The sequence below is a fragment of the Phasianus colchicus genome, chromosome 1, assembly GCF_987193195.1.
Source record: "Phasianus colchicus chromosome 1, bPhaCol1.hap1.1, whole genome shotgun sequence".
NCBI lineage: Eukaryota > Metazoa > Chordata > Aves > Galliformes > Phasianidae > Phasianus > Phasianus colchicus.
In genome coordinates this window covers 36,259,060-36,273,544 of record NC_143436.1, presented here as the reverse complement: position 1 = coordinate 36,273,544, position 14,485 = coordinate 36,259,060, and the positions used below count along the sequence as shown (strand labels likewise).

At 46.9% G+C, this 14,485-nt stretch overlaps 2 protein-coding genes across 2 annotated transcripts; one reads left to right on the top strand and one right to left on the bottom strand.

Annotated features, from left to right (window-relative positions):
• Positions 1-962: 962 nt before the first annotated feature.
• LOC116226586 (cathepsin E-A-like) lies at positions 963-9,250 on the bottom strand. The gene is made up of 9 exons (XM_031589477.2): positions 9,096-9,250; positions 8,756-8,933; positions 7,087-7,204; positions 6,493-6,611; positions 6,184-6,383; positions 5,390-5,512; positions 4,613-4,757; positions 1,972-2,070; positions 963-1,895 (listed from the first exon to the last, which is right to left on the bottom strand). Exons 1-9 carry the CDS (start codon positions 9,149-9,151, stop codon positions 1,719-1,721), a joined length of 1,215 nt encoding a protein of 404 aa, XP_031445337.1. The 5' UTR covers positions 9,152-9,250; the 3' UTR covers positions 963-1,718.
• A 2,729-nt stretch (positions 9,251-11,979) lies between these two features.
• On the top strand, positions 11,980-14,013 carry LRRC10 (leucine rich repeat containing 10). The gene has a single exon (XM_031589612.2). The coding sequence runs from the start codon at positions 12,353-12,355 to the stop codon at positions 13,187-13,189; it is 837 nt and encodes a 278-aa protein (XP_031445472.2). The 5' UTR covers positions 11,980-12,352; the 3' UTR covers positions 13,190-14,013.
• Positions 14,014-14,485: the final 472 nt, after the last annotated feature.

The window sequence follows — 14,485 nt, the reverse complement described above, 5'->3', positions numbered from 1 at the left end:
GTGAGGCACGAGATAATGCTAACTTCATACATTTTAAACTTTCCCACAAAAAGAAACAAATGGCAAATGAGTTGCTATTGCTGTAAGCTGATAGCTGTGGTATCAAAAGTCCAATAAAATGTAATTGCAAATATAGAGTTGTAAAAACACACACCAGAGAGAGAAAATATTTCATATCTGAAGGCAAAATCAACGCCTCTGAGATACCTACACACAAACCACCCCACTCTGTTAATACTTATCAGGTCTTAGAGCTGAAGCCTTAAATCTCAGACCTGTGACGATAATCCTGCCGAGATCCCAACAGACACTGTGCTGCCTGTGTGCAGAGCTCATCCAGACACCTCCCCATGGCTGTTGGTCTCTATTCCAGGGACACCAAAACTGCACGGGTTCCTAGTTATCCTACAGCTGTGCCCAGGCCATGGACTCCACTCAGCTGGTCCCAGTCCATGTTACCAAGTCTGTACCCAATGTCTGGTGCTGGGGCTGCTCAACACCACCAAAGATGAATACTATGCATATATACCACCACTGTAACCTCCCTCCTGGCCCCACTTCACATCAGGCCCAGCTGTGAGGGTAGGTGGCAGATAAGACACCATTTGGGCCTGATGGAGAGAATTTGATCCTTCACATACAGGCCTTCAAGTCATGGCCTTTCTCACCAGCCTCACTGGAGGCTTTCCACATACAAGTATTTCAGGTCTGGGGAGAGAAGAGCAGCACAAGCATGTCCTATCTCTCCCCCCCCCACACTGCCAAGCAAGCTGTATATTTAATCGCTGCTGACCCTCTCCACCTCCTCAGAGCAGGTGGCCCTGGCATGGCAGGAGTCACTGCAAGGAAACAAAAACCAAAGCATTGAGTCCAAAGCAGATTCATTTGGTTAAGTTTTATTCACATGTACAGAGGCAGCAGTGGTTTTAACAATCAAAACAAATATTCCATTTAGGTAAATCTTTTTTGGCTCAATCAACTGTAGGAAGTTCAGCAACTCCACTTGTGTGGACTGCAGTGTGGTTTTTGCAATGCAAATAGATACCCTGAACCCAGAAGATCAGAATCAAGTGACACTGAACACTAAGACCCAGAGAAGGAGAAGTAAAAAAGTCAAGAGAACAAACCTAGAAAGAGTGAAGAGCACATTTGAGAGAGCTGTAAGCTGTCTGCAAGGAAGTGTGTCAGAAAGCGTGGTGGTCACTCAGGGATCATTCCTTTCTGTATGAGTTGGTTGGAGCAAACCCAACAGAATGTGCATGGCAGGAAGGAGATAAAATCGCCAAAACAAGAACATAATGAGAAAAATGAAGTCAGTGGGGAAATTAGATGAAAATGGCACACAGGAATAAAAAATGGTACAAACAAGCCAGCCCGGGATTAGCTTCACTCATTTCTTACTGCTATACTCTCAGTCTTACTCTGTTCAGCATTTTCATCCTTCCTGCCCTCTTGCAGAGCTGCACAACATGCTGAGATGAGCTCTTTTTATTGAGAGCTGTGGTGTTCACCAGTTATTCAGGAAGAGCATGTATCTCAGTTGTAAGTATATAGATATTGAACCAAACCGTGTAATTTGGGACAAGGATTGCCCCAAGCACTTAAAACTTGAGGAGGAGATCTGCATTCTGGTTCAGTTTCACCTTTAGTTCTTTTTCACAGGTCTGCTCAAAATATCAGCATCCATGCTGATGCAGAACGAATGCTACTACAACTCACTAATAATCATCCCTGTGAGCAGATTTTGCAAATCCCACTCTATCATTCCCACGGTCAAAAATGCAGTAAAAGGCAGACATAAAGACATCTCCTAAAATCCAGAGCGAACCACTGCGAGTTGGGATGTCAAGAGCCTGGAAGCCGCTCATGCAGAAGGTTTGGTCATCGATGGACTCCTGGAAGAGAAAAAACATCTCCTTGCAGTGGCTCTTCTGGCCCTGACCAGGAGCAGAGAGCCAGGAGGACACGCACCTTCACGACGTATTGCTCTGCTGTCAGCTTGTATTCGTGATGCCCAATGGTGAAGCTGATGTGGGGCAAGCTGGACAGTCTTCTGCAGTCTACAAGAAACTGTATGCAACACGCTGGTTGGCATGTGATTGATTTGCCTTTTTTAAAATACTGTCCTTTGCATTCAAGCTTTTTGCCACTGCTGATGGTGAATTTACTGCAGAGGAACATTAGGTCGACTCATAGCCCAGTGCTGCCCACTGGGTCTGCACTGGGTCATAGCAGCTGCACCAAAGCCCCCACGAGCTCTGAAAAGCATTGCATGCCCTAAAGGGCCAAGGTGCAGGGGCATTCTGATGCCCCCCCATGTACAAAACCAAGTTTGTGTCCCACAAATAAGAAGAGAGAAGCAAGGCATGCTGAGAAGAACCCCTCCAGGTGCCAGGCTGTGGTGGGGTCCTGGAGCTGCCTCCAGCCCACGCAGTGCCTTATTGAAGGTAACATCACTGCTTTAGGAGAAAAAAAAGGCACCACTCAGAAAGCTCACGAGGAGCACAGCACTTTATAAGTTTAGACGTTCATATATTCATACATTACCCTGCACTGGAGTGGGATTTAAAGAACAGAAAAAGGATTGAATGCTGGCATGTCCATTAATTTCTATAAATAATGCATTTGCTTACAGTAACCCAGCAGATCATTTCCTGGCCTCCCAGCTATTTCACCAACCAACCAGCGTGTGAAATGTCACTGCAAGATGCTCCAAGCCCAGAGGGATCTTTGAGGCAAACGGTAGCATTTAAAGTCATTGTTAGGGCCTTCCTACAAGGAAGGCACTATTTTTGCTGTTGTTAAATCAACTTAATCAAAATACAGCCATAAATCTTTTGTATACCAAGCAGGTGTCATGCCATTAGAGCAAGATAAACAACAGGATAGAGAAGATAAGGGAAAAAGAACCAGCATAGTGATTTGCAGGATACGAGAAGCATGACATAATTCATTTACATTGTCAGTACATCCAGAGCAAATTAATCCTTTCTGGAAAGAGATAAAAGTTCTGGTAAAATCACTGATGGATTCACCTACTTACGCCAGGAAAAATTTAAGCCAACACACTCAGCCTGCCTGTGTTTTAAAATAAAACAGTGACATAAAGAATGTCTTTTAGGTTTGTTTTTACAGAATTGGAATAAGTAGCCTTATGTTGAAAGCGACGCATTCCTCGTTTATATAGTATCAATCTAATTACTTTGAAATTACCTATTTTATCTATATCCATGAGCATGTACCGTTATAAAAACAACCTGTTATCAAAACAAACTCTTTAACACGTGCCTGAAAACTTTAATGAAAATGGAGTGTAAGGTTTAACTGAAAAAGAAGCCTGAAGCCTCATCAGTTACACAGAAGCATCTCCAGGTCTCCCCCTCCCAAATGGAGGCAGATTAAAGCTTGCTTTCTCTCTGAACTTTGCCTCACGCACAGAGCTGAAGTAACACTTAATTCTCTCCAAAGTGCAGTGTTGTCATGATCAACTGTGGAGTCACCCAGAACTGTAGGCGATGGTTTTACTTGCAGTACTGAAGTGTGGCAGGATAGAAATTGACTGTGGGAGTCAGCCAAAGGTCGGCAATAATGCATGGAAAAAGAAGCTGCCTCCTTCCTGGAGCTGGGTCAGATTAGCCATTGCAGGCTTACTGTCTCAAATCTAAAGATATTGCCAGGGCTTGGTAAAAGTAACAATGCGAAGGTATAAAGGGTGGTAGAGGGACACCCCCGTTGAGAGGGCAGCGACCAGCCCAACCTCCAGCAGCTTCATCTTATGTAACCCCCAGAGAGAAGTGTGGGAGCTGGGAGTACAGCTATGCAGCTGGAGAAGCCATGAAGCAACAAATCCCAGCCACCTCAGCTGACTGGAAGAAGTGGAGGTGCTCCTTGGAGGAACAGCAACAGCAGTGAGGAGGGGGAGTGCTGCCTGGTGTCAAGAAAGGGGATGCAACAGGAAAGAGATATCAAACAACGAGGAAACATAAGAAAAGCATTGAGCAGGGAGAGCAAGAGTCAGCAAGGTCTGTTCTGTACTCCTGGGATACTCCAGAGCCAATGTTGTGAGCAACTGGACGTGTCCCTCCTAGGAGCCCTGGCATGAAGCCTCCTGATCTGCAGACAGAGCAGGCAGTGGGAGATCCGTCAGCAGAGCCACTTGGGGCAATAATTAACACACCTTTCCATTGCCATTTCTTGTTAATGTTGATTGGGATGGCCATCAACTCCTTCCAGCTCTGGGGAACCCACGGCTATAGCTGGGGACTCGGCAAGGTAGTACTATTCTGATTTTCCAAAAGAAAATTACCTTTCAGAGAAAATGTGGAGTACAGAACAATTCCTTAGACATATTCCCCCACTGTTTCCTTACACACCATCACTGAAGAGAACTGGAGAGGAAGTAGACACTGGGAGGAGGGCTGGGGCAACAAGGCAGGTGCATCAAAACCAGCACAGCACTGAGTTCTGTATTGTCCTAGAGTCAAGGCTTTCTCTGAGACTTTTCTCAGCCATTATTTTCTATATTTTCTTCTTTTTCCCACCCTATAAAAGTTCTTTGCACCAAACACCAGTTTCTCCTTCTCTGGCTGCTTTCTGGTTGCACAGTTATTACCTCTCCAGAGCGTGACGGACTTGCCCCAATATACTCCTGTAATCGTCTGATTTGTGACGAGGGACCGGTGATAAGAGAAGTGCCAGAATCAACGATGGCTTCGCAGCCATGGGAGCAAAATGCCACCCGGCCCTGGATCTTTATACTGCAAGTGGAGAAGAAGGCATCTTTAAACAAATGGTACATACACTGCATCTGCAGCAACACACCACTGCTATCTGACTTCAGAGTCAGGGAACAATCTGGAGAACTGGCTGCCAAGCTTTCCCAGTCTGAAAATACAAGAGTGTCTTTCAAAAATGAGAAACAAAAAAAAGCAGCTCTAGGAAGACCCATGTGTGGACCCACTTTTCTCCCAGGATTCCTGCAGCCCCAGTCATTTGCTGATGAACGTCCTCATGGGTCTTCATAGCTTCTATGCAGTACAAACAAAGGCATGTGAACAACTTTGACCAAGGTTCAAAAGAAAGATTAGAGCAAGACCTGAGGCTGGACTCAGTTCCTTGGTGCCTTAGCCACTTCCATGAATAGTCCACCAAAACAGTAGTCTGAGTGTTACTGAATCATATTAAAACATTTTAAAATGCCCTCAAAGAAACCAGCCATCCATTCCACAACAGATTCAGAGAGCTGACAGTCCTCAGACTCATCCTGGCAAACCTCTTTGAGTCCCACAAAGGGGAAACACTACAGCCTCCTTCATCTGCATTGCTGAGCGTTTCTGCCTCTGTGGACTTTACCTGGGAAGGTGAATTCCACCACGTAGTGCATACATACTTGTTCAGATGTATCTGCCAGTAGCTCTTCTCAGTGACTGGGACCCAGTGAATTGAGCCTTTATAGAGGGAGTGGTCTATGCCCCCCAGGATCAGCTCACCACCATTCTCAGTGTCATCTCCCCTGGAAGAAGAGCACACATCAGCAGAGGCATGGGAGTATGTTGGAGTACAAAAACTAGATCAGTCTTAAAAGGAAAAGGCAAACCACAGTGCTTTCTAAATTCAAGCATGGATGGCTGAACCTGATTATTTCTGAATTGTAACTTAATATATCTCAATTCAGAACCTTCAAGCACTCTCTGAGAAAATGTACTATGAGTTGCCAAGGGCTGACAGCAAGCACTAGGAACATATTGAGCCAGTTGTTCTCTCCCCTCAGAATTAAATCTAGACAAATTAGTAGAGCTACAGACAGGTTCATATTAGAGAGCAACATTTTTCTTCTTAAATGCAGCCACTTGGGTGTAGCATTGCAGTTCTGTTCATCTCCATTGGTAGGAGGGAAACCTCCAGCAGCTCAGCACACTTCAAGTCTGAGTTAGGAGCTCTTCTTTTGTCCATGATCAGCTACAACAACAAATGTCTGTCCAAAAACAGGTGGTCCCCCCCACTCCGACATATTTCCCTTTTCACTCCATTTTTCCCATTGGAAAATCAAAGGAAAAGAAAAAAATTAATGAAAAGAGAGCAATTACTTTCTGGAACTGAAGATTTACACAGATGCTCCATTGCCTCTACAAAGAACTAAAGTGCATTTGTGTCTTGCTTGGCCCTGCCTCCACTAGGACTGACCGCTTCAGGTAGAAGGAGAAGACTGGCTCCTCCACCAGCTTCTGGTTCATGATGCTGTCAAACACAGGCAGAGCATTGCCCACTGCTAGGGAGGGGTAGCCTAGGCCCAGGACGCCGTCAAAATGAGCAAGGGCAAAGGTCATTCCTGGCTCAAACACCGACTCGCCGAAGTCCTGTCCCTTGATGGAGATGTTACTGATCTGTTCAGTAGGAAAAAAAGAAGAGGTGAAAGAGAAGACGCCATCAGTGCCAATGAATTAGGCACGTTTCAGACTCCATCTCCAAGGCCACACCCAGACAGAGGCTCACCTGCAGCGTGTCCTTGGCCGCAATGCCCAGAAGCTGCCCGGTGCCATACTGCAGGGAGAAGGGTTCCCCACCGTGCTCGTATGAATCAGACAGAAAGGACTTGAACCTCTGGTGCACCCCTGCACAAAACAGACCACACCTGCACCCCGAGGGAAGGACCAGACCGCTCACCTGCTCCCCACACAGAACTGGCTGTGATGCTGGCAAGGAAGCTTTGACTTTCGGTGTGCAGAAGTCATCGACAGAGGCACAGTTCCCCATTTTTCTGCTCTCAGAATACCTCGGGGATTATTTTTGGTTTGTAACTCCCAGGGTATGTTTTCATGCCTTCTGCTTGACACTGCCCACCCTGTCTGCCACCAGCACAGAGAGAAACAGGCCAGCAAGTCTTTGGGGCTACTCCAGGCCTTCCCCTATCCTCCCCCCGCCCCCCTCCCCCAAATCCCTGACAATTCAGAGAGCAACACCTTGGCCCTTTCCAAATTTTGCCCACACGTGGCGTTATTAGAAAATCAAATGCCAGTTTGATCTTTGCTTGAGTGTAGCCAATTTACCCAGGATGCTGGGAGCACGAGGAACAGGAAGGTTTCTTACTGCATGCTTCGCTGATGCAATAAACAGAAGGGACCCAAAAATTGGAGGAGCCAGTGTCAAACACCACGGTGAAGCTCTGAGGCGGTGTGCCAACGCTGATGACTCCGTAGTACTGTGCCTGGGAAGAATAACCCAGTCAGCTCCACCACTGAGGTAGTGAACCCGTGATTTCCTTCAGGCCTGTTGCACTAAGCAGCTATGAGCAAGTCAGAAACAAATTCTGTTCCCCAGACTGTATCTGATGTACCGAGTAAAGTTCATCTTGTGGTTAAAGGAACCACTGACCGTCCTTGGGCATCAGCTGAAGATAGAGATATCTGTGGACACGTGATTGCTGAAGTGAAGAGCTTATCAACACACAGCATGCAATTGTCTGAGTGCCCGTATCTGGCCATGAAAGAGCACTTTAGCATTAAGAGACTTATTTATAGGATGAAGCATTTCTGGAATTCAAAGGCACAAGTCTTTTGTAACAGTAAAAAGTATTTGAGTATGTATCTTCAAGTGTATGCTTGTTAATTAATACACTGAATACAGCTTGTGACCCTGGAGTTTACAGTCTGAACAAGATAACCATAATGCAAGTACGCGTGCAATGTAACAGAATATTAGAATATCCAGTTGTACAGCAGGGAGTTCTTTCTTTCTGTATCAAACAACTTCATATTGATTAACCTATAAACTGAGGCAGCCCCCTGTCACTTTGGTAAAAAAAAAAAAAAAATCCCAGAAACTTGCAAAAACCCCTCACAAAACTGTTACAGATGCAAGCTGGATATGCTCGGGAAGGAGCTTTTGTTTAGTTATTTTGATAAGTCTAAGAGAAGGCTGAAAACCTTCTCCCTTTGTTCTTCTTCATTCACATCTCCAGCCTATCTGGAGACTTCTTCATGAGCGTTAAATGTCAGAAAGCTCTTTCTGAATAATTCACCTTCCCCCCACTGCCCACAGCAGCCTCTACAACATTTCTGCAGCTTCACTTTTCTTTAGACGAACATAACAGATGAACCAAAGCAGAAAACAGACCAACAAAACAGACAAAATGCTAAAACCAAAAGAGACAGCTTACAGAATGGTTGACCTGCTCATTTGCCTGTCTCAGATCCTATGAAACTCAGATTTTTCCTTTCTCAGTGTAGAGACCCAGGTCAGTCACAAATATGTAACACACATTAGGCTCAGCAGATAAAGCAAAAGAATACAAACTCTACTTGGGCCCTCATTATCACTGATTTATGATTCCAAGTGATGAAATAAATGAGATCTTGGGGATCTGTTATAACATGTAAACATACAAGATTCTGATAAATCTGAACTAATCCGATTCTGCCCAGCCTTCACCCAAGATTAATAGATGCAAGCGTTCCACATTTGTTTGAAGACCTGACGAAGGCCAAAACAGATCTATACAGAAATCATACTCATCACAGAACTACCTCTGACAGATTATATCAGTTTTCTGTCAAGGTCCCACACCAACCTCTATCTATACAGCTGGTATTTTGCAGACTGTTAAACTAATTTTGATGATCTAGTATTTGCAAGGAGTCTCCCATCTCACGTCCTACAATGGAGAGACTCTATTTCAAGTGTTTTCCATTTCAAGTGGAAAAAATCTGCCTTCAGTGGAAGAGAGCCCATACAGTTGCATTACCATAACCATACTTACGTTCATGTAGTCATACAGCCTTTCTGAAGCAGTTCCTACTGACAAAGTGAGATCTGGAGGGAAGCAATACAGGTGTCTCCGAGCAAAAATGTCAGGGTGATGATTCCTCCAGAATTCCTCCAATTCTCCCTTTTCTTTAAGTTGTGTCTTGATAGATTTGAATCGAACGAGTGGAACACTACACAAATAAAAAAACTACATGAAAGCTAACTGAATCTCCTTCCTAGAGTCCTTGTAAGCTTTTCTTTGTGTCTTTTTGGAGAACCCAGCAGCAATAATCGCTGTCATGCCAGGAGCCAGCTGGAACAGGAGGAGCCAGGGAGGCCCGGCACACTCTTACCGTTGCAAGGCCACGGTGAAGGGGATGTAAACCACAGTCAGCAGTATGGCCCTCATGGCTTCAGCTGGCCCTGAGTCCAACAATATTCATTTCCTCTGTAGTCCCTTTTTTATACCCCACTGTGAGCGGAGAGCTGCTCGCCAGGTCAATCAATCAGAGGAGGTCAGAGCTCTGGCAGCAAGCTGAGGGATTTGTTCTCAGAGCAAGCACTGGATTGAGCAAATATTGGTGCCCAGAGAAGCTGAGCACAGATAGCCAGGGCACAGTCTAGACCAAAAATATATTTACTGACAATCATTAGTATCTTTCATGTAATTATAATAAATGGGGGAATCTTGGCTTCTGTTAGCACGGGAGAGAGAAGGCAGCCCAAGGAGCTGCCTGTTTCCCTCTGCATAAGCTATTTTTCAAGCCTGCTTTAATGATGAGAAGGCCAGGAATTTCAAAGGCAGAGAGAGAAGACAGAACACACAACTGACTCACTTCTACATGGAGCACATGGGTGCTTGATTGGCTGGTGAGAAGCCATCCTCTAACAACTGAAAATTAATCCCCTATTTACACAGGAGCTCCAGCCCAGATATTATTAAGATTGCCACCCAAAAAAAAAATATATAAATGGGTCTTAAAAGTAAAAAAGATGGCAAAGCAATAAACAGACAGTAGTTTTCTTGGCTAAGGCTACTTTGATCCAGAGTGCTGTTGTGCAGGTTCGGAGCAGCTCACTTGGACTGATTTCCCCACTGTTCCTGGCTGCTCCCACCCCACCTGGCACCAGAGCTTACCTCAGGCCGGCAGGAAAGCAATAGTATTAAAAAGAGAGCGATGTGATGGACAGCAAAGAGCAGCCCACCAGCCCCTGGGAGGGGGCTTAGTACACAGCCTGCTTCCTTATGGGACTTTTTGAGCCTTTGGAATCTGAAAGTGCATGACAAAGAATGAATGACGAAACCAGGCCAAGATAAGGAGTCATCACCTTCTCTATGGGTGATGTTCCAATAAAGAAAAAATTACAAGCATACAACATTGGTGAGCCAAGAAGGGATCTAAATGCCAGCCACAGATTTAAAATAAATCTGTATCAAATGCTTTGCATCAATTAGTGAGAATTTCTTAAAACTGTTCCTTCAAGCCTCTTGCTTTAATATACCAGGCTGACCAAAGAGAGGGCTTTACAATGTAGAGCTCTCAGAAAGCAGCAGCACTGCTCACAAAGCCCCCCTGCACCCTCCATGCACAGTAGAGTCCTCTGCTGCAGCACTGTCACTTTGACAGGAACAAGGCAACGTCTGTGCTGAGCACCTTTATCACTTGAACTTTTCCTGAAATGCCACAAATGCTTCTGGACAATCACTAATGCCATGTTATAGGGCATGGAGAGCAGCTCCAGAAATGCAGTGACTGCCAGAGCACTGCAGTTAGTCTGCAGGGGGGACCATCTCTGCCTCATGTCCTCCACTGAGTCAGTGATTCTCAGATGGTCCAGGATCATTCATTTTATTGCAAATGCAGACCTTTATTATCCCACAACATGAAAGTTATTTTTCTCAAGCACTGATCTCACATTGTGTTCCAAACAGACCTTCGGTGAAGCCAGCAGAGGTACAAAATGCAGCAATAAAAGGTCACTGTGACTTTTTTTGATAAGCCGGAATAATGATTAAGCTACAACGCAGAAAATCCCAAATAAATAGTTTTCTGAAGCTTAAAAGATTCATTAAGTAGAAATAATTCAAGTAGAAAAATACATCTACATAGCTATGTCTATAGACATACCATATATTGCATATTTCTCTCCATATGGCTTATTAAGAAAACTATATCTAAACTACATTATTGACAGCTGCTCATCTATAGGCTGCTATGCCATGCAACCAGCAGGTCTCAGAGGGGATTTGCCAATGGGACTTGTCTTTGTTATGGGTGTAAATTCTAGCCCTCAGCCCACAGTATTTGTACCAAACGCCTTTGCATGTGGTTACACAAGCAGACTCTGTTCCCCAGCTCCACATTCCATCCGGCTCCTCAGCACCAGTGCTATGGCATCAGGCTGTAGTTCTCCATCCCCAGCTGCCCTGTCTGCTGCACTCCTGCTAACCTCCGCACATTTTGTGCCATTGCTTCTGCATCGTGGAGACCCAAGGAAGCACCCTATACATGAAAGAGCTGATGTACATTTAAAAGCAGATGAACAGAGATCTCTGTATCACCAGATCTAACTGCAGATCGTGAGGCAACATAACCTGACAGTGCTTTTTTCTCAACCTCACACCCAGACAGTGACTACAATAGCCTCCCTGAAGTAGGTTAAATGTGGAAAATGGCAGCGCTGGGCTGCAGAGGGCAGAGGGCCAGCTGCCAGGCAGGCTGCTTCCCGGCCTGACACAGCTCTGGGAGGTACAGCAGAGCCACGGCCTGGTGTATGCACACCCACAGCAGTTTCCCACCAGGCCTCGGTCCAGGGACAGCCATCACACAGCTGGAAGACGGCAGAGAGCAGCCTGGGCTGGCTGCGATCGCGTGTGAAGCAGGGATTCAGGAAAGATGCAAAGCAGAAGCCAATGAGAAGGCCCTGCATGGCTCAGGGTGCTGGGACTATAGTAAACGTGGCTTCATTAGAACATAAACACTGGAGCAGCTAAAGATAGCCGTTTGCCAAGGATTTGTGTGAAAGGTTCCAGATAAGTACCGGGTGGCAAGTTACACTGTTCAACTGTGTATTTGGCACCTTGCAAGGCAAGTCCATAAAAGTGCTACTCGTCTGCAAAGTCGGTCAAGTCCTGACAGGTATTTCAAACAGCAATTCAATCACAGCCAACATTTCTGCTGAAAATTTAATTAACGTTGTAGTTGAAAAATTCAGTCTTCTGTAGCGTTTCCTTTCTGCAGCCAATCCCCAGCACCATGCCAGCTGCACAGACTGCACCGCACAGAGCAGTGAGGGGGCACTGAAGCGGCTGTGTGGATGCAGCCGGAGGGCAGCATGCAGGCCGGGGGGAGGATGGCTCCCGGGGAGCTGAGGGGCGGCGAGCACTGCGGGGCAGGAGGAGGGCTGCGCTGCTGGTCACCATGTCTGCAACCATCACCAAACACTCGTTCCATTATCAGGAACATTTCAGAGCTCTTGAGATTAGTGGCTGGTGCCATGTAAACAGAGCCTTATATTGGGCAGACGGAGTTACCACCAGGCCAGCGCGCAGCGGGAGGAAGCCAAGGCCGGCCCCAGCCCTCAGTCTCCGAACAAAGAAGGACCCGAGATGGGCAACAGCCTGAAAGCCATTGTCGCTTTTGTGCCCTCCGATGAGTGCCAGAAGTACCTCGTGGAGGACCTGGAGGAGATGCCCGTGGACAAAATGGTGGACCTGAGCGGCAGGCAGCTGCGGAGGCTGCCCCTGCACATCTGCTCCTTCAGGGAACTGGTCAAGCTGTACCTGAGCAACAACAACCTGACACAACTCCCTCCTGAGCTGGAGCAGCTGCAGAACCTGCAGATTCTGGCACTGGACTTCAACAACTTTCGAGCACTGCCGCTGGCCGTGTGCGCGCTGAAGCAGCTCTGCATCCTCTACCTGGGCAACAACAAGCTCTGCAGCCTGCCTCTCGAGCTGCGGCTTCTGCAGAACCTCAGGACCCTCTGGATCGAGTCCAACTACCTGCAGCACCTGCCCGAGGTGGTGTGTGAGCTCAGCCTGCTCAAGACGCTGCACGCTGGCTCCAATGCGCTGCGTACGCTGCCCACAGGTCTGTGGCGCCTGCGCGAGCTGCGCTCCATCTGGCTCTCGGGCAACTTGCTGGCTGAGTTCCCCTCCGTGCTCCTGCACATGCCTTCTCTGGAGGTGATCGACGTGGACCGCAACGCCATCCGTTTTTTCCCCAGCCTGGCCCACCTGCCCGGCCTCAAGCTGGTGATCTATGACCACAACCCCTGCCGCAATGCCCCCAAGGTGGCCAAGGGGGTGCGCAGGGTGGGGAGGTGGTCAGAGGAGAGCCCCGAACCCCGCAAACGCTCCGGGGCTGTGATTGAAATCTCGCTCAACGAGAGACCATCACCACCTCCTGCCAACAAAGCTGAGCCAGAAGCGGAGGCCTGCTGATCTCTGCCGGCCCACAGCACGACAGAGGAAGCAACATGCAGCAGAGCTCTGTTCTTATAGCTGCTGTCTTCTTCCCAGAAGATCTGTAACCACTCTGGTTTGTTGTTGCCAAGTAGCAGTTAGAATGATCGTGAGGGCAGCTGGATGCGGTTCTGCTGGTTCTTGTGCCTTTAAGGTCTGCCTTAGGGGCAGCTGCGTGTGCCAAGGTTTGATGCAGTAACAAAGAAAACCAAAGCCCTGGCTAAAATGGGAGAACCACAGCTGCAGCAGAGGGAAGCCTGCATGTGGAACCAGACGGCTGGGAGCCCACCTTTCCAGGCTCATGCAGGAGCTGAGGCAAGCCTACTGACTGTCCAGCTGGGTATGGCTCCAGCTTGCCAAACTCAGACCTCATCAGATTCCCTTGGAAACGCACAGAACTTCTGTTTTCTAAAGCGTATGTTGCTTTGATTGTATAGCACAGAACAGAGATGCAGTTCAACGTGACTTGATATTTAGCTTTTGATTCCACAGCTGTTTACTGGAAGACAGCCCTCTATCACAGGGTGGGCAGCCCTCAGTGCTGCAGGGCAGCCATGTCCCTCTCCCCATCTCTGCTGTGGTCAGAGCCACCTTCCCAACACAACAGGCAGCAGCGATTGACTGGCTGCCCCTGAAACCTTGGAGCCAGTGCTGGTTTGTGACTGCTTAACGTCATTCTTGAAAAATTCTCTGAAAATATATACTCTATTCACACTTGCTGGCTTGTTAAATGAAGTCTGCATTTGGATCTGGCTGGCACCTACATGAGTGTACTTGCAATATTCATTAAATTAAATAAAGCGCTCCCGAGTCTCATCAGATTATCTCACTTTGTAACTAACTGAACCCTCCCTTTCCCCAGTCCTCACCTAAACTTTTCTTCCAACAACCTATTTCTTTTTATGAACAGGACAAGAATTTGGGGCTTTAACCCAACATCCGATGCTTTGTTTCCTACAGAACTACCTTAGCACTGTTTATAGGGGTGGTGGGGGAATATGTGCTTTCACCTGTTTCTTGAAGGCTTGCATTGAGGCAGTACTATCACTGCAGTAATTTGAAGTCTATTTTGATTTGGAAGAGCATTCTGAGTACATTCTCTTCATTTCAGGAAGAAAAATAATTTGCACAGATAGATACTTTCCTGATTTCAAATGAATCTTCCTGCTTTGGCAGACAGCCCCTGTCATTTGCCAAGGTGCCGTGTTATCTGGGAAGGGCCAGATGGGTCACCGAGCTCAGCCAGCTCCTTTCTGCAGGCTGCCATGCAGACGG

Bases quoted from the DNA above. Each gene is read 5' to 3' on its own strand.
- LRRC10 (XM_031589612.2), top strand. From the start codon at position 12,353: ATGGGCAACAGCCTGAAAGCCATTGTCGCTTTTGTGCCCTCCGATGAG.
- LOC116226586 (XM_031589477.2), bottom strand. From the start codon at position 9,151: ATGAGGGCCATACTGCTGACTGTGGTTTACATCCCCTTCACCGTGGCC. The intron at 6,384-6,492 runs GTGAGCCTCTGT...CCTACTGAACAG, and splicing joins CGGCCAAGGACACGCTGCAG to ATCAGTAACATCTCCATCAA. The intron at 1,896-1,971 runs GTGCGTGTCCTC...TTTCTCTTCCAG, and splicing joins CAGAGCAATACGTCGTGAAG to GAGTCCATCGATGACCAAAC.